This window comes from Nannobrachium achirus (genome assembly GCF_963921795.1).
Source record: "Nannobrachium achirus genome assembly, chromosome: 11".
In the NCBI taxonomy this organism is placed as follows: domain Eukaryota; kingdom Metazoa; phylum Chordata; class Actinopteri; order Myctophiformes; family Myctophidae; genus Nannobrachium; species Nannobrachium achirus.
The window spans coordinates 46,439,390-46,460,089 of NC_137820.1; the positions used below are offsets into that span (position 1 = coordinate 46,439,390).

At 40.8% G+C, this 20,700-nt stretch overlaps 2 protein-coding genes across 2 annotated transcripts in view; one reads left to right on the plus strand and one right to left on the minus strand.

Moving 5' to 3' along the window:
• sv2bb (synaptic vesicle glycoprotein 2Bb) overlaps positions 1 to 20,700 on the minus strand; it is a gene marked incomplete at both ends in the record, with an annotated part of 49,974 nt that overhangs the window by 21,129 nt on the left and 8,145 nt on the right. Inside the window, 2 exons of the mRNA XM_080736484.1 lie at positions 15,795 to 15,946; positions 18,264 to 18,444. Coding sequence (XP_080592610.1) covers positions 15,795 to 15,946; positions 18,264 to 18,444 — 333 coding nt within the window. The remainder of the gene's footprint in view (positions 1 to 15,794; positions 15,947 to 18,263; positions 18,445 to 20,700) is intronic.
• Positions 2,224 to 9,135, plus strand: LOC308293605 (4-galactosyl-N-acetylglucosaminide 3-alpha-L-fucosyltransferase 9-like; the record flags this gene model as incomplete). The annotated part of the gene is made up of 2 exons (XM_080736192.1): positions 2,224 to 2,490; positions 8,260 to 9,135. 2 exons carry the CDS (start codon positions 2,224 to 2,226, stop codon positions 9,133 to 9,135), a joined length of 1,143 nt encoding a protein of 380 aa, XP_080592318.1.

The following is a 20,700-nucleotide window of genomic DNA, read 5'->3' on the forward strand; positions in this document are numbered from 1 at the left end:
GCCGACCGGTCATACAGTTTAATTACTAGTAAAACGCCTCAGGGCGACAAGGGCGAGGTTGTGCCAATTCTTTGCCATCTGGCAAGTGATGTATATCGGACCAGTTGCCCATATATGGAGACCCCTGGTATGGAGATCCATGTACTGTATATGGAGATATGCTGTGAGAGCCCAAACATGCTTACTCACTTATTGTCTCCACCAGCCGAAGGCTGAGTGGAGAGTATGTTTTCCCCTCCGTCCGTCCCGCAATATGATGTCATATTGCGTCATATTGCGTCATATTGGAGAGTATGTTTTCCCCTCCGTCCGTCCCGCAATATGATGTCATATTGCGTCATATTGCGTCATATTGCGTCATATTGCGTCATATTGCGTCGCTTGAGGATTGGTCGAGCTTCACATGACATTTTGGCTTTTGGCTTCAATGTTGTTTCCCCCTCTGTTTATACTCACAATTGAGTATAAACTACTTTTTCAGAACGAGATTAAGATAAGATCTAGAATAGATAAGATCACATCGGAATAAACTATCCCACTATAAACAAGATCTCCAGCCTTATCTTTCTCTAAGTAAGAGAAAAGAGCGCTGTAATCCAAGAAAGACCTGGAAGAAGCCGCTCCCGACCAAAGAAGCACCACAGGCTACCTCCCCCACAGAATCCAGCAGCCCCCTGGCGAGCCCTCAACCTTCTTAGCTTTCCCTGCCACAGAGCTCGCTGCCGGCCCCGCCAGCCACCGCCGCCGGTGTGCAGAGTCGAGCAAGGCATGGGTCGAGGAGTTGGAGAGGCTGAAGCAAGAGCAGCGGGAGTGGGAGAAGAAACTAGCGGCGGTGGACACCCTCAGCAGGGACGGATTCAGCATTATTCCAACTGCAGGGGTCAATGCCACGGCAGGTCCGGCATTTACAACCCCTGTAGAGTTGAGTAGTTCCACACTATGGTCTAACTCCGATACCAGCAAATCTGCTGGACAAAGAGCCAACTATCACAAATAAAAACAAAACTTGGATCTGCCACACATGTCATCAGTCCCTGAAAATAGGCAAACTCCCCACACAAGCTTGGGCAAACAACTTACTACTGGACGCCATTCCCCCAGAATTACAGGACTTACACCAATTAGAAGAAAGGTTAATAAGTCAACGTATTGCCTTCATGAAACTGGTTGGCTTGCCAAGAGGCAGACAGAAGGCAATCCACGGTAATGCAGTCAATGTACCATCTAACCTAAACACTATTATCAAGTTGCTGCCAAGACTCCCTGACACTGCTGAAGTTGTTGCCCTGAAACTAAAACGCAAACTTGCTTACGAGGGGCACTACATACATGAGTTTGTGCGTCCCAAGAAGGTACTTGAAGCTCTATGCTGGCTAAAGCAACACAATGTACAGTGACATTGACATCTGTGAGGACTGGGAGGATCGCTGGCTCCAAGACAATACTGAATTGTGGGAAGCCATGACATCACCACAACAGAATTACCCAAAAAACAATGCAAATATCAGCGCAACTGCATTTACACCCAATTTGGGCAATTTGTACAAGAGATTGGCGGATTATGTTAAGCACAATGACTTGACTATCTACGATGTTCCTGACGATGGGAATTGTTTTTACCATGCTGTAGCAACAACACTTGAAAAAGCAGGTATACTAACTATCAGAGGTGCTGACATACGCACACAGTTGGTTACCTTTCTAGAAGACCCAAATGTACAGCAACATTACATGCATCCTGAAAATATCTTATTAGAAACTTTGCTACAACATGCGTGTGTGGACCAAGAAGCTTACCAATGGGCACTTTCAATCATGAAGTCTGGCAAAAAAATCATACTCAAACGCCAACCAGCAGAACGTTGGATCAATTACTACAATGCAAGAATCCTGGAAACATGGCAAGCAAACATGGACATTCAATTTGTCTTGAATGCATACTCCTGCGTCATGTACATGACCAGCTACATGTTAAAAACTGAAAGAGCCATGAGTGAACTACTCAAGAAGGTTGCTGATGACAACAGAGGAGAAGATGTGACCACACAACTAAAGAAAGTTGGCTCTGCTTTTCTCAACAACAGAGAAGTGAGTGCACAAGAAGCAGCCTACAGGTTGCTTTCCCTACCATTGAAAAGGGCAAGCAGAAAGGTCATCTTTGTCAACACAGCACCCAAACACAAAAGAGTTTCATTACTTAAACCACTGAACACATTACAAAACATGGCCGATGACGACGAAAACATCTTCTGCACTTCACTTCTCGACAGGTATGCAGCTAGACCAGACTCCCTTAAAGGAATGTGTCTAGCTGAGTTTGCCGCCACCTATGTACCAACATACCAAAAAGACACTTCCAATGCCATTGACCACATCCCAGACACTGCCGAGGACGACAAACTGATCAACGCCAACGATCAAAACACAAATCCATCTCCCATCATCCTTAAGAACCACCTTGGAGAAATGAAAGCCCGCAAGCAGCACTGCGTAATTCGCTTCCACAAGGAAAAATCTGAGGGAGAAGAAAAATACAGGAACTTACTCATGTTGTACTTACCTTGGCAAGAAGAGGACACAGACCTGCTAACTGATTACTCCACTTTCAAAGAGCACTACAATCATGTTCAGCAAACCATCCAGCGTAATGAAAACATGTTCAGCATTAACGCAAACGAGCTGGAGCGAGCAATGGAAGACCTTGAAGAAATGGGCCCACCACAACATGCCTGTGACTCAATTGCAGCCAACATTGAACATGAAAGAGCCATACAACAAAATGAAGGCAATATCATAGAGAGAGACATACAACAAGAAACAAACCATTCAAATGTTGATCTCCAAAACAATCAGCCACCTGTGCAGTCTGAGCTAATTGCACGTTACACTGCAGAGCAGCAGAAAACAATGATGACTCGCGACGAATACTTGACCATGATGCGATCACTAACTCCAAAACAGAAAGAAATAGTGACCTTCCATAGGAAATGGTGCAAAAACACAATCATTGCACTCAAAACTCATCAACCACATCCAACCTACCAAGTTTTTCTGAGCGGACCAGGAGGAGTCGGTAAAAGTCACATCATTAAACTGATCCACTATGAAACCATGCACCTACTCCACCCACTGTCTCGTCACTTTGAACCAGATGAACTTGCTGTACTTCTGACTGCATTCACTGGCACAGCAGCGTTTGCCATCGACGGCATTACAATTCATTCTGCACTCAACTTCAAACCTTCAAATCTCTTCCGAGCACAGGTCTCCACCAGGCCAGGCGGCCTGTTATAGCGCCACCATGAGGCTGATTTGAGAAATTTGAAGTGGCATTTCTTCCTCTGCCTAGTGGGAACGTGCACGCCCAATTTCACCAAGATTTCACGCTGTGTTCATGATTTGAGGCATTTTGTTCAAAACAGAGCAATCCTGCAAAGTTTGGAAGCCAATTGTAGCCAATCAGGATGGAATATAGAAAATCGGACATATCCATGATGATCGGTAGATATTGTCTACCGATTTGCGTGATTTTTGGACAAAGTCTGTAGGAGTAGTGTACAGAAATGTGTTTTGCAAGTAAAACTTTCCGTGGGCTACAAATGGCCCCTACAAAACGGTGAAAATTGATGATTCATCACTAAAACATCGTTTTGTGGATCGGTTTTTAGCCCAAGGAATGTTTTTCATGCAAAACAAATGCTTGCAATGGATTCAGCATCATGAAAAAAACCCTAGTTTGACCCCTCACATGCTACTTAAAGCATATTTATTTTTTGTATTTTTTTCCTGTATAGTTCAATTCAACTCCCCCGGGAGTTGAATTTCAACCTTTTAGTACATATTATTACACACCTTTAGAAACACATTGGTGAAGAAATTTCTTGGTAACGATTTACTTCGCAGATTGGTCAAATATCTTATAAAATCCCCTTACTATTAGGGGCCAAGCCTGAAAGGCTTGAGCTACTAGATTTGTATTATTCTTCTTCTGCCTACTTTCTGCACCGTGCAGTCGGTTTTTACGAAACTTGGCAATATGGTTGAGGGCTATACGAAACAATTAATACAATTAAAACAATGAATAAAGTCTAAAAAAAAATCCATAATCCGTCTCTAGCTGCTCACACCCTGGTATTCAAATGAGTCATAGGCCTACATCTCCACAAACAAGTCTCTCAGTGCTCTCCCTGTGACCAATAATGTATGCTTCAATGTATGCGTACAATCAGTATGTCACCAAAGCATTTGGGACCTCGCCCCTATACGCCCCCTGTACATCCCTGTCAAATGAACAATGAAGAAAATAAACTTCAAAGTCAAAAGAAAAAAGAAATGTGCGTGATAGGGAGTGACGGGATTGGTGAACAAACCTTTAGGTTGTTCTTTTGAACAACAGAGTTCAAAAACCCGACAGAGGTCAAAAACAGTTCATTGCAAGTGTGGTTGCCGTGACGCGGCAGAGTTATGGCAGATAAGTGTTTTGCGCATGGCAGGCACACTTAATAACATGCTTTCCTGGAGGAGGAGAGAGTGTGTGAGACATTTTAACAATTACGTGAGTATGGATTCTATCTGAGAACAAGTGGTTAATGGATAGATTGGACGTTTAATAGTTATGTGGTGTTTTGGAAGACAGTGCTTTAGGACCCTGCCTACAAAATATGTTGAAGTATTAGGTGGTCAGGACTTTCAATTCAATTCAGTTCAATTCACAATTAACTTTATTCCAGACACAAGGAGTCCATTGAGTACATACAAATCATCGACATCACACTTGACAAATTAGACAGTTAAAAAACAAAAAATCAAAGTTATAGGCTGACTCTCCAGTGTTAACACAGCCTGGACAAGAGAGAGAGGAGACAACTCTTCCCAGGATTGACTATTATCCTCAATGATACTGTTCTGGGACTCATCCAGGTGAGACATGAATGCATACATACCTTATAGTCTAGTAATTCTAGGAAAAAAATCCACTCAGGTTGGAAAAAATTTTGTTATTTAGTTTCTCAACTGATTCTGACAGGAAATTAGGTCTACTAGCCAGGATAAAAAATCTACCATAATCTGCTCACTGCAAATACCCACAGTGGCCAAATCAAGTTGGGCTCCCATCGACTTTCTATACAGGAGGAAAATACCCAGAAAAAAAATCTGCTATAAGTAGGATGTGAGGGGTCTAACTAGGGGTTTGTCATGATGCTGAATCCATTGCAAGCATTTGTTTTGCACAAAAAACATTCCTTGGGCTAAAAATGGCCCCAGAAAATGATGGTTTAGTGATGAAAAGTGATGAGTCATCACTTTTCATCAGTTTTGTGGGCGTTTCCTGGGGCCAATGAATGTTTTTTGTGCAAAACAAATGCTTGCAATGGATTCAGCATCATGACAAACCCCTAGTTAGACCCCTCACATCCTACTTAAAGCAGATTTTTTTTCTGGGTATTTTCCTCCTGTATAGAAAGTCGATGGGAGCCCAACTTGATTTGGCCACTGTGGGTATTTGCAGTGAGCAGATTATGGTAGATTTTTTATCCTGGCTAGTAGACCTAATTTCCTGTCAGAATCAGTTGAAAAACTAAATAACACAATTTTTTCCAGCCTCAGCTTTATTTTTACTGGACTATTATGAGATGGGTGTGGATTCCACATGTTACAAACTGGCACTATGCCAGTGACTGGCACTATGCCATCTAGGGACTTTAAATAGTATCCTCAGGGCATCATTGTAGGCCACTTTAAGCCTCTGCATGCTACCTTTCTTGTATGTGCACCACAAGAAGGTTGTAGGCTACTGAACCTGCGAAGCAACACATTAGCCTGGGCATAAAGTTTGTGGCACTGTTTCTAGATATCTGTGAAAATGTGGCCAAGGTACTTGATTTCCTGCCATACAGCAAGACGACTGTCACATAAGTGAAAGGCTGGGAAGGCCAATTTCTTGTCTTCGTGGCGTCCCACAATTATGACACTACTCTTTTTTGCATGGTAAATTATGTCATGATCATTGCCATATAATTCGAGCACACTTTCAATAGCTGCTGTAACCCTCCACTGTATGGGATCAGAACGACCATGTCATCAACGTGGTGATTGATAATAGAATTAATAAGTGATTGATAATAGAGTTGATGAGTTGATAAATAGGACCTTTTAACCTTATAATTAAAAGCTCTAATAGTCAGAGTTATTTTTGAAAAGTAAAAGACGCAAAGCCAAATATGAGAAGAGAAAACGGAGTACAATAATACATTGGTTTATTCAGAGAATGCATTCTGCCCGATACAGAGAAAAGCAACAGTTTTCATACAGGAATTAAGTCACTCCCCTCAAAGGGGAGAAAGAGAGACATCAAAGAAAAGGGTCCTGTGTATCTTTCTGTACCAGGCACCTGGGTAGCACAAAGTAGCATAATATGATCTCATCTCTAGTTGATGGCCTCTCAGTGTAGGTTTGGGGTCATACTGACACAGTTTCAGGTTTACGCTAGTGGAAACTCATATAATATAATGAGCTATCTTTAATGACGAGACAAATGTAAACACTTTAAACATACACATTTTTTAAATAGAAGCACACTATAAAACCTTCTTTTTCAAAGACAGCCCATATTGCACTTATTTAATTCACCAGATATATCATCCATGTAGCCTAAATGTTGAATAAAATAGGAGACAAAATCCCCCCTTGCCGAACACCATTTAACCTGCATTGTCTGATTTGCGTACCAAATAGAATTGATTGATTGATTAAAAAATCTCCATATGTGGGCATAAATGTACACACGTAAACAGATGGTCAAAACGGATCCTATGACAACAGGTATAATGGGGTTTTGCATTAAAGGGCGGGGCATTCATTCCCTATTTACATTGTTCCCGATTTGGCCAGGTTGCCGACTAGACGCTCGGCCGAGCTTCTAGTTATAAAAAATACATAAACCACTTTAGCCCTATTTCGTACCTAGGCTGTTTGAAAATAGATGATATTACAAACTTCTTATGAATGCTTTTTAAATATGCTTTTGTAAAAACATGTATAGAGCAGAAAACCAAACATACAAGCTATACAAGAATGATTCTTTCCCAAGTAATAATTAAACGGGTTATACTAGACCAGAGAGAGAGAGAGAGAGAGAGAGAGAGAGAGAGAGAGAGAGAGAGAGAGAGAGAGAGAGAGAGAGTGAGTGAGAGAGAGAGAGAGAAACCACAGTCACAGTACTTGTCATTTACTCACAGGAAGTGCAGCATCAATTACAAAAGGTGAGCTAGAGTGTTATTTAAACTATTCAGTACTGCTGAAAAACTATGATATGATAGAATGCAATACTTTATGGCTGTGACTTTTATTTTATGTGTACTGTGAATTGTAAGTTCTGTAGATTACTGTAGCCTATATCCTGTCTTTGACTAAGGGTTAGGTTGTTAGGAAGTTGTTAGGAGATAGTCTTGAGTCAGGTCTGGAAAAAAAAACACTTGCTAGGGATCTCTATTACTGTATAAACAATAGGCAAAATTAGTAACAACTTTTAATTCATTTTAAATTAAGCTAAAATCAGAAGAAAGAACCACAATGTATTCGCTTGAGCTATCGTTTAAATAGAGTATATTACGGACATTCAATTCAATAGGCATTATTGGCATGACATTTCACATGACATTCTTTCTCTCTCTCTCTCTCTCTCTCTCTCTCTCTCTCTCTCTCTCTCTCTCTCTCTCTCTCTCTCTCTCTCTCTCTCTCTGTTCGTGAGACATTGTTCCAAAAAAAAAAATCTGATCCTTTATTACTAAACTTCAGTATAACTGTTTTATTCTACTGGTAAACAGAAAACCATATTAAAGATTTTGTAAATGACATTTAATATATACAGAAACATGTCTCGTTTACAAATACTGTATACAAACAGTATGTTCCTAAAACGACCGATTTTAACCAAAAATCTGAAATCTTAAAACAAGCATTCTCTTAAGCTTTAATTTATTTGTTTATAGGCTTATCTTATTTAACCCATTGTGAAATAAAGTGCTGTCAAATAACTTGTTAATTTTATTCAACAGGACAAAGATGCCATTTTGCAAGAATTCACGTCTTGAGATCATAATGGCTTTAGGAGTGGTGTGCACAATTATATTTTTCTTTTACTTTGATGGGGCATCTCATTTATGCTCTCCTGAAATCCAAGAAAACAGTGACATTCTTCCATTGGAGCCCCGCACCAAGCCTATTGTCATTGTGTGGACCCCTCCACTTGGTACAAAGTTTGATTTCAGGGACTGTTTGACCCACTTTAACATAGATAGCTGTGAGCTGACATATGACCAATCTCTTTACAATAAAGCAGATGCCATCATAGTCTATCATAAACACCTTCAACCATACGCAGAAAACTTGCCAAAAGTACGGCCTCATTTCCAAAAATGGATTTGGTATCATGTAGAGTCACCGACTCATACAGCAAGAATACCAGGTATTGATAATCTGTTCAATCTGACACTGAGCTACAGACGAGATGCTGACATCATAGCAAGGTACGACCTTATAACAAAGAAACCTGTGGCAGATGATGACTTTGTCTTGCCAAAGAAAGACAAGACGGTCTGTTGGATTGTGTCCAACAAATTTACAGCCGGTGTAGGTGCCAGGATGCAATACTATGATGAATTAAAAAAGTACATCGATGTCCATCTCTATGGTGGGGCTTACTCAGCATGGCTGAGCTTTGAGGACTATTACCCAACCCTGGCTAGTTGCAAGTTTTACCTTGCATTTGAAAACTCCATCCACAGAGACTACATCACAGAAAAGGTGAACGGACCTTTGGTAGTGGGAACAGTGCCAGTCGTTCTGGGCCCACCAAGAGAGAATTACGAAGAGTTCATGCCATCTGACTCTTTCATTCATGTCAATGACTTCCCAGATGCCAGATCACTGGCCGAGTATTTGTATCAGTTGGACCAGGATGATATGAAGTACATGCAGTACTTCCAGTGGAGAAAGTTCTACAAAGCTACACGTCATCTTCTCTCAACACAGAATGAGTTCACTCAGCCTATTTGTCTTGCCTGTGATTACATGTCACGGGACAAGGGTTACAGTGTTGTACATAATCTTAATGAATGGTTCTTTTCATACTGACAATGTCAGGTTTGTTTTTCTCTAAGGTGTTAGACTACAATGGTTTTTAAAGTATATGATGATGATGATGATGATGATGATTACAGTTGCTGTAAGTGATATTATTATCTGTTGTTTGTTGAAACATTAAAGCTCTGTATTCTGAGAGTAATCATTCCTGTCGGGTGTGTTTACGGTATCAGTGATATGGTGTCTCTCCAGCTTGTTAATAAACAAGCTGGAGAGCTTGTTTATTAACCAGTCAAATGTTTTACAAATCAGAATAAACTAACACAACAATAAATCAATATTGTCAGTGCTGTATTTGAGGGTATGTGTGGGGTGTTGCAAGATGTAAAATAAAGGCAAAATCCAAAGCAAACCAAACAGGATAAGGGCTTTTATCCCCTCTGAGCAGCTTGCTCAGGTATTCCTCATTTCCCTGACAAGCGTCCAACACTTTGGTTATCCACTTCCTGAAAGAGAATACACCCACATACACAGGACTGGAGGTGCAAGGAGACATCACAATGGTACTAACCAGAAGGTACTAACCAGTTTATTATGATCTTATATTGTGATTATATTATACGGTAATTTATTATGGATTATGAAGCAAAACAAGGAGGGGGGTATTCTCTTCGTTTCTGTTTTTTTTTATTTTTTATTAAGACTTAAAGGACCACCTCACCACCATATTTTATAGTTATGTTATAGATGCAAAATGCATCATATGACCAGTTGTAGCATGCTGAAATACTAAAATATCTAAAAACTTGATCACAAAAAAATAACTCAGGATTGTGTTGATCGTGTCCCAAACAATTAACTATAAAATAAGATCTGGTTGTCCCAGAGGTGAGGTGGTCCTTTAAGTCTGTTTTCTTTGTTTGTCATGTAGGCTATACATGTGCAAAAGCCAAAAGGAATATAAAAACGGGTCCTTTCAGGACATAATAAGCTTATTGGCTGCCTTCAGCGCTTTTTGGTAATAACTAGGTAATATGTATGTATATGTATCTTGTATATGTATATGAATCTTCCACATAATGTGATTCATTATACATAGACACTAGAGAGCAGTGCTGCATCTTGAATGTTAACAAGGCACACGCATGACTATATACCGGTATGGGTCCCTCCCTGGGCCTGTACACTAGGGCCCCTCAAACACCAGTGGTGTAAAGTAACTAAGTACTGTACTATAGTAAAATGTTTAGGTATTTGTACTTTACTTGAGTATTTACAATTTCCAATACTTTTACTTCTACTCCACTACATCTCTGATCCAAATATTGTGCTTTTACTCCACTACATTGATTAGTAGATACTTTGTAGATTTTGATTAGAATTACAAAACATGCATTAACCACAGCCCTGTAAACATTTGGCCATTTGAAGAAAAGAAAAACACTAACATTATTAGAAGCTCGGCCGAGCATCTAGTCGGCAACCTGGCCAAATCGGGAACAATGTAAATAGGGAATGAATGCCCCGCCCTTTAATGCAAAACCCCATTATACCTGTTGTCATAGGATCCGTTTTGACCATCTGTTTACGTGTGTACATTTATGCCCACATATGGAGATTTTTTAATCAATCAATCAATTCTATTTGGTACGCAAATCAGACAATGCAGGTTAAATGGTGTTCGGCAAGGGGGGATTTTGTCTCCTATTTTATTCAACATTTAGGCTACATGGATGATATATCTGGTGAATTAAATAAGTGCAATATGGGCTGTCTTTGAAAAAGAAGGTTTTATAGTGTGCTTCTATTTAAAAAATGTGTATGTTTAAAGTGTTTACATTTGTCTCGTCATTAAAGATAGCTCATTATATTATATGAGTTTCCACTAGCGTAAACCTGAAACTGTGTCAGTATGACCCCAAACCTACACTGAGAGGCCATCAACTAGAGATGAGATCATATTATGCTACTTTGTGCTACCCAGGTGCCTGGTACAGAAAGATACACAGGACCCTTTTCTTTGATGTCTCTCTTTCTCCCCTTTGAGGGGAGTGACTTAATTCCTGTATGAAAACTGTTGCTTTTCTCTGTATCGGGCAGAATGCATTCTCTGAATAAACCAATGTATTATTGTACTCCGTTTTCTCTTCTCATATTTGGCTTTGCGTCTTTTACTTTTCAAAAATAACTCTGACTATTAGAGCTTTTAATTATAAGGTTAAAAGGTCCTATTTATCAACTCATCAACTCTATTATCAATCACTTATTAATTCTATTATCAATCACCACGTTGATGACATGGTCGTTCTGATCCCATACAGTGGAGGGTTACAGCAGCTATTGAAAGTGTGCTCGAATTATATGGCAATGATCATGACATAATTTACCATGCAAAAAAGAGTAGTGTCATAATTGTGGGACGCCACGAAGACAAGAAATTGGCCTTCCCAGCCTTTCACTTATGTGACAGTCGTCTTGCTGTATGGCAGGAAATCAAGTACCTTGGCCACATTTTCACAGATATCTAGAAACAGTGCCACAAACTTTATGCCCAGGCTAATGTGTTGCTTCGCAGGTTCAGTAGCCTACAACCTTCTTGTGGTGCACATACAAGAAAGGTAGCATGCAGAGGCTTAAAGTGGCCTACAATGATGCCCTGAGGATACTATTTAAAGTCCCTAGATGGCATAGTGCCAGTCACTGGCATAGTGCCAGTTTGTAACATGTGGAATCCACACCCATCTATGTATGCATTCATGTCTCACCTGGATGAGTCCCAGAACAGTATCATTGAGGATAATAGTCAATCCTGGGAAGAGTTGTCTCCTCTCTCTCTTGTCCAGGCTGTGTTAACACTGGAGAGTCAGCCTATAACTTTGATTTTTTGTTTTTTAACTGTCTAATTTGTCAAGTGTGATGTCGATGATTTGTATGTACTCAATGGACTCCTTGTGTCTGGAATAAAGTTAATTGTGAATTGAACTGAATTGAATTGAAAGTCCTGACCACCTAATACTTCAACATATTTTGTAGGCAGGGTCCTAAAGCACTGTCTTCCAAAACACCACATAACTATTAAACGTCCAATCTATCCATTAACCACTTGTTCTCAGATAGAATCCATACTCACGTAATTGTTAAAATGTCTCACACACTCTCTCCTCCTCCAGGAAAGCATGTTATTAAGTGTGCCTGCCATGCGCAAAACACTTATCTGCCATAACTCTGCCGCGTCACGGCAACCACACTTGCAATGAACTGTTTTTGACCTCTGTCGGGTTTTTGAACTCTGTTGTTCAAAAGAACAACCTAAAGGTTTGTTCACCAATCCCGTCACTCCCTATCACGCACATTTCTTTTTTCTTTTGACTTTGAAGTTTATTTTCTTCATTGTTCATTTGACAGGGATGTACAGGGGGCGTATAGGGGCGAGGTCCCAAATGCTTTGGTGACATACTGATTGTACGCATACATTGAAGCATACATTATTGGTCACAGGGAGAGCACTGAGAGACTTGTTTGTGGAGATGTAGGCCTATGACTCATTTGAATACCAGGGTGTGAGCAACTAGAGACGGATTATGGATTTTTTTTTAGACTTTATTCATTGTTTTAATTGTATTAATTGTTTCGTATAGCCCTCAACCATATTGCCAAGTTTCGTAAAAACCGACTGCACGGTGCAGAAAGTAGGCAGAAGAAGAATAATACAAATCTAGTAGCTCAAGCCTTTCAGGCTTGGCCCCTAATAGTAAGGGGATTTTATAAGATATTTGACCAATCTGCGAAGTAAATCGTTACCAAGAAATTTCTTCACCAATGTGTTTCTAAAGGTGTGTAATAATATGTACTAAAAGGTTGAAATTCAACTCCCGGGGGAGTTGAATACAGGAAAAAAATACAAAAAATAAATATGCTTTAAGTAGCATGTGAGGGGTCAAACTAGGTTTTTTTTCATGATGCTGAATCCATTGCAAGCATTTGTTTTGCATGAAAAACATTCCTTGGGCTAAAAACCGATCCACAAAACGATGTTTTAGTGATGAATCATCAATTTTCACCGTTTTGTAGGGGCCATTTGTAGCCCACGGAAAGTTTTACTTGCAAAACACATTTCTGTACACTACTCCTACAGACTTTGTCCAAAAATCACGCAAATCGGTAGACAATATCTACCGATCATCATGGATATGTCCGATTTTCTATATTCCATCCTGATTGGCTACAATTGGCTTCCAAACTTTGCAGGATTGCTCTGTTTTGAACAAAATGCCTCAAATCATGAACACAGCGTGAAATCTTGGTGAAATTGGGCGTGCACGTTCCCACTAGGCAGAGGAAGAAATGCCACTTCAAATTTCTCAAATCAGCCTCATGGTGGCGCTATAACAGGCCGCCTGGCCTGGTGGAGACCTGTGCTCGGAAGAGCACTGCTTCTAGTTCGTTATGTGAAAGTCCTATGACGTCTATAACAACTGACATCATACCCTTTTATGCCCATACATGGAGATCCCTGTCGGTAGAACCAGCCACACACATCTGCCTTGGCAATATATGGATTCTGTTAGTGTGGTATGTGGCCGATGTGGCCTCCATACATGGGCATTCCCATATGAAGTCCTGTTAGATATGGGCTTAATAATGATGACATCAGGGAACTCCATATATGGGCATAAAATTCTGTTATTGTGACATCACAGTGACATCAGAGCATGATGTCAGAGCGACAAACCCATAGAACCACAGTGTCAGGCGTTATAGACAGACAGAGATACGGACAAGCTGTGACCGTTCACATACTGTGGAACACATGCTAAACGCGGGCGTACATACTAATCTGTGACCTAAGGTCGCAATCATACTAAACCAGCGGACTCGCAAATTGACAATTTCTGGAGGCAAAGTGGCTCCTGGCTACATTTTCTGGGGTATTTTGGGGACTCTCTGTGCACTAGTATGGTAGGAGAGGTTCTTCAGCACACTGCAATTTTGGGGTCAACGAGGACAACGATTTGCGCCGTGCACCCCTGCCTGCTTAGACCATTCATCACTCAGTCACAGTGCAGCCTTGGCCCAGCGAGTCAGCTAGCTGCTCACTGGTTCTATCCAGACCTACATTCAGAGTGGAGTGCGATTGGAGAGCTGGCCATGCCAGACTACTACTCATTGATAGGCCTGTCACAATTAATTGTTACATAACCGTCTAATCGCAATTATTTGAGATAATCACAATTATTTTGCATAATCGGCATTAATCGTTTACATGTAGAAAATCTCTTTTCTGAAATAGCAGATCTACAAGCTTACAACAAATCAGCCATTTCCGGTATTTTTTTTTTACATTATTAAATGTGTCAGTAATTTTTAAGTTATTTGTCATATCTGCCACTTTGTGATTCTAAAGGAAATTAAAAAAACAATCGCAATTAGCCTATTTGTGTGACAATTAATCGTCAACTTAAATTTGTAATCGTGACTGCTCGACTCATTGAGCAACACGGGACTCCATGTTATGCAGGACCTCCTTATCTTATAATAATGTACAATAATGTTTTTTTTTTGTAATGCCAGTGGATCTCAACCGCGAGGCGTTGTGAGCATGTAGATCCACTATTTTAACAATTTCTGCCTCTAATATTTGACAATTTGGCCAATGTTTCAGAGGTATTAACAAAATCAATAACCAAAGACAATGCATAGCTATTTTTTCCAGGATCTTCCAGGACCCTTGATCAATTCCAAAACTTTTCCAGTACTGGAAAAATATTTTTCTAATTTCAAAATATTTCCAGGAATTTCATGACCGTGGGAACCCTGTATATAAAAATCTAATTTGATGGGCTGGCAGACGCTGACATTTTACTCCCCATAGCATCCTCTATCCTCTACACCAGTGGTTCTCAACCTTTTCAGTCTGCGACCCCACAAAATAATCATATTTAAAACGGGGAGTTTACTAAGAAGGCCTATTGACGGTTTAAGTGGTTAAAAGTTTGAAAATACATACACATTAACACATCTGGTGCCAACCCCGAGTTTCCCGAGTTTGTATTGATACCAACGCTGTGCCAACCCCGAGTTTCCCGAGTTTGGGCCGTTTTTTTTTTTTTTCAAATTTTTTTTTTTGGACCTCCAGAAATGTATTAGACATGATCGCGATCGCGAAATTGCATGTTTAACCCCCATACCAACCCATTCTTTCAAACATGGCAGCCATGTTTGTTTACATCTGAAGAAAACATAATGACCCATAAATCATGAATGCCTGAACGGATTTCCAAGCGGATTTTTTTGTTTGAAAGCTGTGAACAGCATCTACACACGTGGTGCATCATCTAGGCATGGGCGTGCACTTTTTACACAATTGCACAATTACATGGAAGTCTATGGTAACCATGGCAACGCGAGACATTGAAGAGAAAAAATCATTGCAACATAAGTGTTAAGAGGAATCCAACATACGCCGAAGATAGTGCTGTCCAACAAGTCTATAAAGCAATCTATTAATCTGCAACATAATAATTTTATGCAATATGTAGTGTGGGTCCCTGCTTCATCTCACTCCCATTCTAAGTCGCCCTAAATTAGCCAGAAAAATGTTGAAGTCCCCTGCTCTATCTCTATGCTCTCTGTATTCCCTGGGCTACAAAGCCAGCATAGATGCATCCTGTCATCCTATTATATTATCATATGACTTGTAGAGGCCTTACCATATCGTGGTATGATTCCCCAGGCTGTGAACGAGGCGTATATTCCTCCAATCATCCAAAACATACACAGCCAGGAGAGATGCTCTCCTCTCTTGTCCATCTGAAGGAACTCTGAGAAGTATGAGTAGACGATTGGTATGGTTCCTCCAACACTGAAAGGAAAGAGAGAGAGAGATGGACATTGATGGACGGACAGATAGCATAGGGGTGGCCATAGCTGAATGGTTTGCGTGCCCGCCTGGGGAGCCAGAGCTCCTGCTTGTATCTGGTACGATTCCAGGCCAGTGTCCCCCCTGAGCAAGACTCTTAACCCCTAATTGCTCCCTGAGCACCATAGAATGGCTGCTCACTGCTCCTGCCAGTTATAGGAATGGTAAATGCAGAGAACAAAGCCTATAAATAGGCAACCACATTTTCTAGTTATTACCAGTAAGACTCCCTAATCGGGAGATAAGCGACTGTCACGTCGCATACACAAACTTTAGAAGGCAACCGTAGCCAATCAGGAGGGAATATGTGCAAAGTTTGGCATCAATGGGGCCAACGGTGGCAGAGATAATAGTAGGGACAATAGCGTGACGTGACGTGACGTGACGTGACGTGGCGTGACGTGACGGACGGACAGACAGACAGACAGACAGACAGCCGGTGGAGCTTTTCATAGTAACGTGCGACCTGACGGTCGCAATGACAGATGTATGGACAGATGGACATCTGCATCAGGGACACATTTTGGTTTGCCAGGGAGGCTAATTTGGAACAACCAACTGAGTAGCACATAACACTATTAAATTAATGAAAGTTGATGCCGGTAAATTAGATTAGATTTGTCCTTGAATTTCTTAATCCCTCACAGCGTTTTAAACAAAGATATTAAGCTATTATGTGTGCGTTGATGCTGCCGGCTATAACAGCCTGTGGCTAAAAACCTTTTAAGAAGGAATTATGTTGGCAGCCTGGGACAGAATGTAGTTTAGATGTACTGTGATGTGCCCCCTTCAAGAAGCTTTATACCCGTCCTGTGGTCCCATCACATAAAATATCCAGGAGGATTACACTCCCAGGTGAGTTTGGGGCGCATACTCTTTTCCGGAGGCAGCAGTCTAACGAAACCACCGTGCAGACAAGCTACGCATACCAATTCACACATCCGCTGCAAGAGATTCAGCCAATAAAATTGTAATAAAACTTCCAGAGGGTTTATTTCCTTTTCTCTGATGCAGAGGAGAGAACATAATTGCTTTTGTTTGCTTGATGATTTTTTACTCATGGAACATCAAACTGGAGTGTGGTGTTGCGGTGTTGTGTTAGCTGTTCGATTCCAAATTCACTGCAGTCTGTCTGCAGATAGTATATGACCTGATTTCTCCAAGTAGTGTGTGTGTGTGTGTGTGTGTGTGTGTGTGTGTGTGTGTGTGTGTGTGTGTGTGTGTGTGTGTGTGTGTGTGTGTGTGTGTGTGTGTGTGTGTGTGTGTGTGTGTGTGTGTGTGTGTGTGTGTGTGTGTGTGTGTGTGTGTGTGTGTCCGTCCCTGTGGACTGGTTATTCTAGAGGGTGTATCACTGCAGTATATATACTGTCTGCATGTTTCTTTCCCTCTACGATATATATTTAATCTATACTCTATCTATATCGTTGCTGTCGTGCACCGATATAGACTGTACTGTATATTGTAGAGCATTATACACACATACAGTACAATCTCCATATTCTAACTTTTTGTGTTTTTCCCCAAATTAACAGCCTTCTTGATCACACCACATCGTTACACAAAAACATCAAAAGTAACAGATCCACAAGCCTTAAAATGTGGCACGAAGCGATGCATTTCAAGCTTGTAGATCTGCTACTTTTGCTATTTTTGAATCCTGAAAAGGAACAATTTTGGACATATGCGTAGGGATGGGACGATAAGCGATATTATCGTTTATCGTGATAAAAAAACACGATAATTGTATTGTGGAAATTTAATTTATCGTGATATCGTCCTCTGTCATGCGTCGGATCAATTCACCTTTTATTTGCCGAGCTGCATATCTGGTACCACTTAAACCCTCTATAATTGGTAAAAGGTACTTATAATGTTGCGATGCATTCTGAGCTTGTAGATCGTCTACTTTTCATGTTTTTGTGTAACGCTGTGGTGTGATCGAGAAGGCTGTTAATTTGGGGAAAAACATAAAAGGTGATTTCTTTTGTCACAATAATCGTGATATTATATTTTCATATCGTCCCATCCCTATGAGGTTTCCACCCGACAGAGACGATAATACTGTGGGCCTGTCTGACTTATCCCTTCTGCTGTTGGACTATCTGCCTCTCTCACTCTTTACTCTTATCTTTTATCTCACTCCCTCTCTTATCTCCTTTCTACCTTGTATGTGTGCGTCTTTGTATTTGTGAGAGAGAGTCTCTTTGTGTTTTGTGTATTTTCAACCCAATAAAAAGATTAAACGATATGTCCTTCTTACCCAATGCCAGAGAAGAGTCTGAAGAAGAGGAAGAATCCATAGCCCTGAGCGAACGAGGAGAGGAAGGTGAAGATGCAGTTTATAGCCAATGCCACGATCAAGCACCGTCTACGACCGACCTTGTCTGCCAGGCCGCCCCATACGAACGCTCCAACCATCATCCCCAGAAAGACTATTAGGCCTGGATGGAGAGAGAGAAATGGTAAGGAAGCTTGTGAGAAGAGAAAAAAAGTGTGTGTATGTTGGATTCATGTTAAAGATGCAGTGCCATGATTTATTTCCCCCCTAAAACATGATTATCAGGTAGGAGGATGATTTTTCCAAAAGAGTGTACAAAGAGTTAAAATTAGGTTTTTATGTGGCTACACCCACCAGTTCATTAAGTATGCCTGTTTGTTCAGGTAGGTGGTGACCCAGCTGAAGTTAGCCACACCCACAGTGTTGTGTGAATGGTAAAAGGGGAGGGGATGATATGATCATTTAATCACTGTTTTTGGATCTTTACTTTTGACCCACAAGGTGTCATCCTCCAGGAAGAAATACAAAATACAAAGGGAATACATAATTTCTTATAACAACCACACCAGGGTGTCTAATGAAGTACTGTCAACCTCATTGACACATGAAAACCAGAAAAATAACAAAACTATGGCTAAGTTGTATTTTCAGACAAAGTAAAAACCCCAATACTTAGTAATCTTAACCTTTCACTTTGTACTTGATCTGCTCTTTTTCCTCTCTACACCAAACCTCTTTGCAGAAAATAGCAGATCTACAAGCTCACAACGAGGCGTTGTGAGCTTGTAGATCTGCTGTTTTGTCTAAAAGGTCTCCTCAGTATAGGGATGGTGGTTTATGTAAAAAAAACTGGTCTAAAGCATGCAAGACCCGACAAGGCACACTATTCCTGCATCCTGGGGATGGTTATAACATATGTATTTGGATGAACAGAAATCCGGCCCAACACTAATATGCAGTCGGGGTGAAGAGGATATTTTTTTCCCCCCCACTGTGAAAATGTCAACTGAGATGACTGTCACCGTGTAACATAATGTCACTGGCAAACAGTGTGAGCCCACTGCACTGGTGTCTTGTCTGTGTGAAGAAACCAGGAAAATGCCAACTTATGAAAGATGCATTGTAGTTGATAATCTTATTTATTCAGTGAATGTCTTTTCATTTGAAGTTATTTGGTTCTTATTGTGAAGATTAACTTCAGTACACAGACAGACAGACAGACAGACAGACAGACAGGAGGCCTTCGGGATTTTTCGTGCTAATCAGACTAAAAGCGACACATTTTGCACAGATGTAGCCCAGGGCATGCTCTTATGATTTAGCTAGGGCGCCCGAGCCGACGACCTTCGGGGTCGCCACAGCGGCCAAATCAAGTTGGGCTCCCATTGACTTTCTATACAGGAGGAAAATACCCAGAAAAACGTTTTATTTAAGTAGGATGTGAGGGGTCTAACTAGGGGGTTGTCATGATACTGAATCCAGTGCAAGCATTTGTTTTGCACAAAAAACATTCCTTGGGCTACATGGCCCCAGAAAACGCCCACAAAACTGTGAAAAGTGATGACTCATCACTTTTCATCACTAAACCATTGTTTTCTGGGGCCATATGTAGCCCAAGGAATGTTTTTTGTGCAAAACAAATGCTTGCACTGGATTCAGCATCATGACAAACCCCTAGTTAGACCCCTCACTTCCTACTTAAATACCCAGAAAAAAAATGTTTTTCTGGGTATTTTCCTCCTGTATAGAAAGTCGATGGGAGCCCAACTTGATTTAAATTGATCTAAATCATTAGAGCATGCCCTGGGCTACATCTGTGCAAAATTTGGCGCTTTTAGACTGATTAGCACGAAATTACCATTCTATCTCCCTAAGGCCCCCGACTAGACCCAAGTTTGCCAAAGACTCACACATACGTCCACAGCCTGGCATCCCTGCAGTAGGAACAATGACAGAGCAGATGGTGGTATCACAGGGGGTGAGTGAGGAGTTAACGTGGGAGTTTGGCTCCCAACCAGTCTGTGTGCCTGTGCTGTGCCCAATTTGTACTGAAACAACGCTTCTCACAGTCGCAGTGGCACACAAGGGTGTCGCACCAAATTCTGGGCCCTGGGTGTACAAGGATTCACTCACATTTTGTGCTTTAACTAAACTAAAGTCTTTGAATAATTCAACTAAAGTCTTTGAATAATTCAAATTCTTCTAAGATTTTTTGAAAAACCTACTGTATGTCTCTGTCAATGGTTCTCAAACCTTTTCATGTGAAGGACCCCCAAAATGATATGTATTTGACCAAGGACCCCATCTCAAAATATTTAGTTTCAGCTGATCTACAAGTTGTGAGCTTGTAGATCAGCTATTTTGTCTAAAGTTCTCAGAATATGGACGCTAGGATTCAAGTGGTTAATATAAAAAAGGA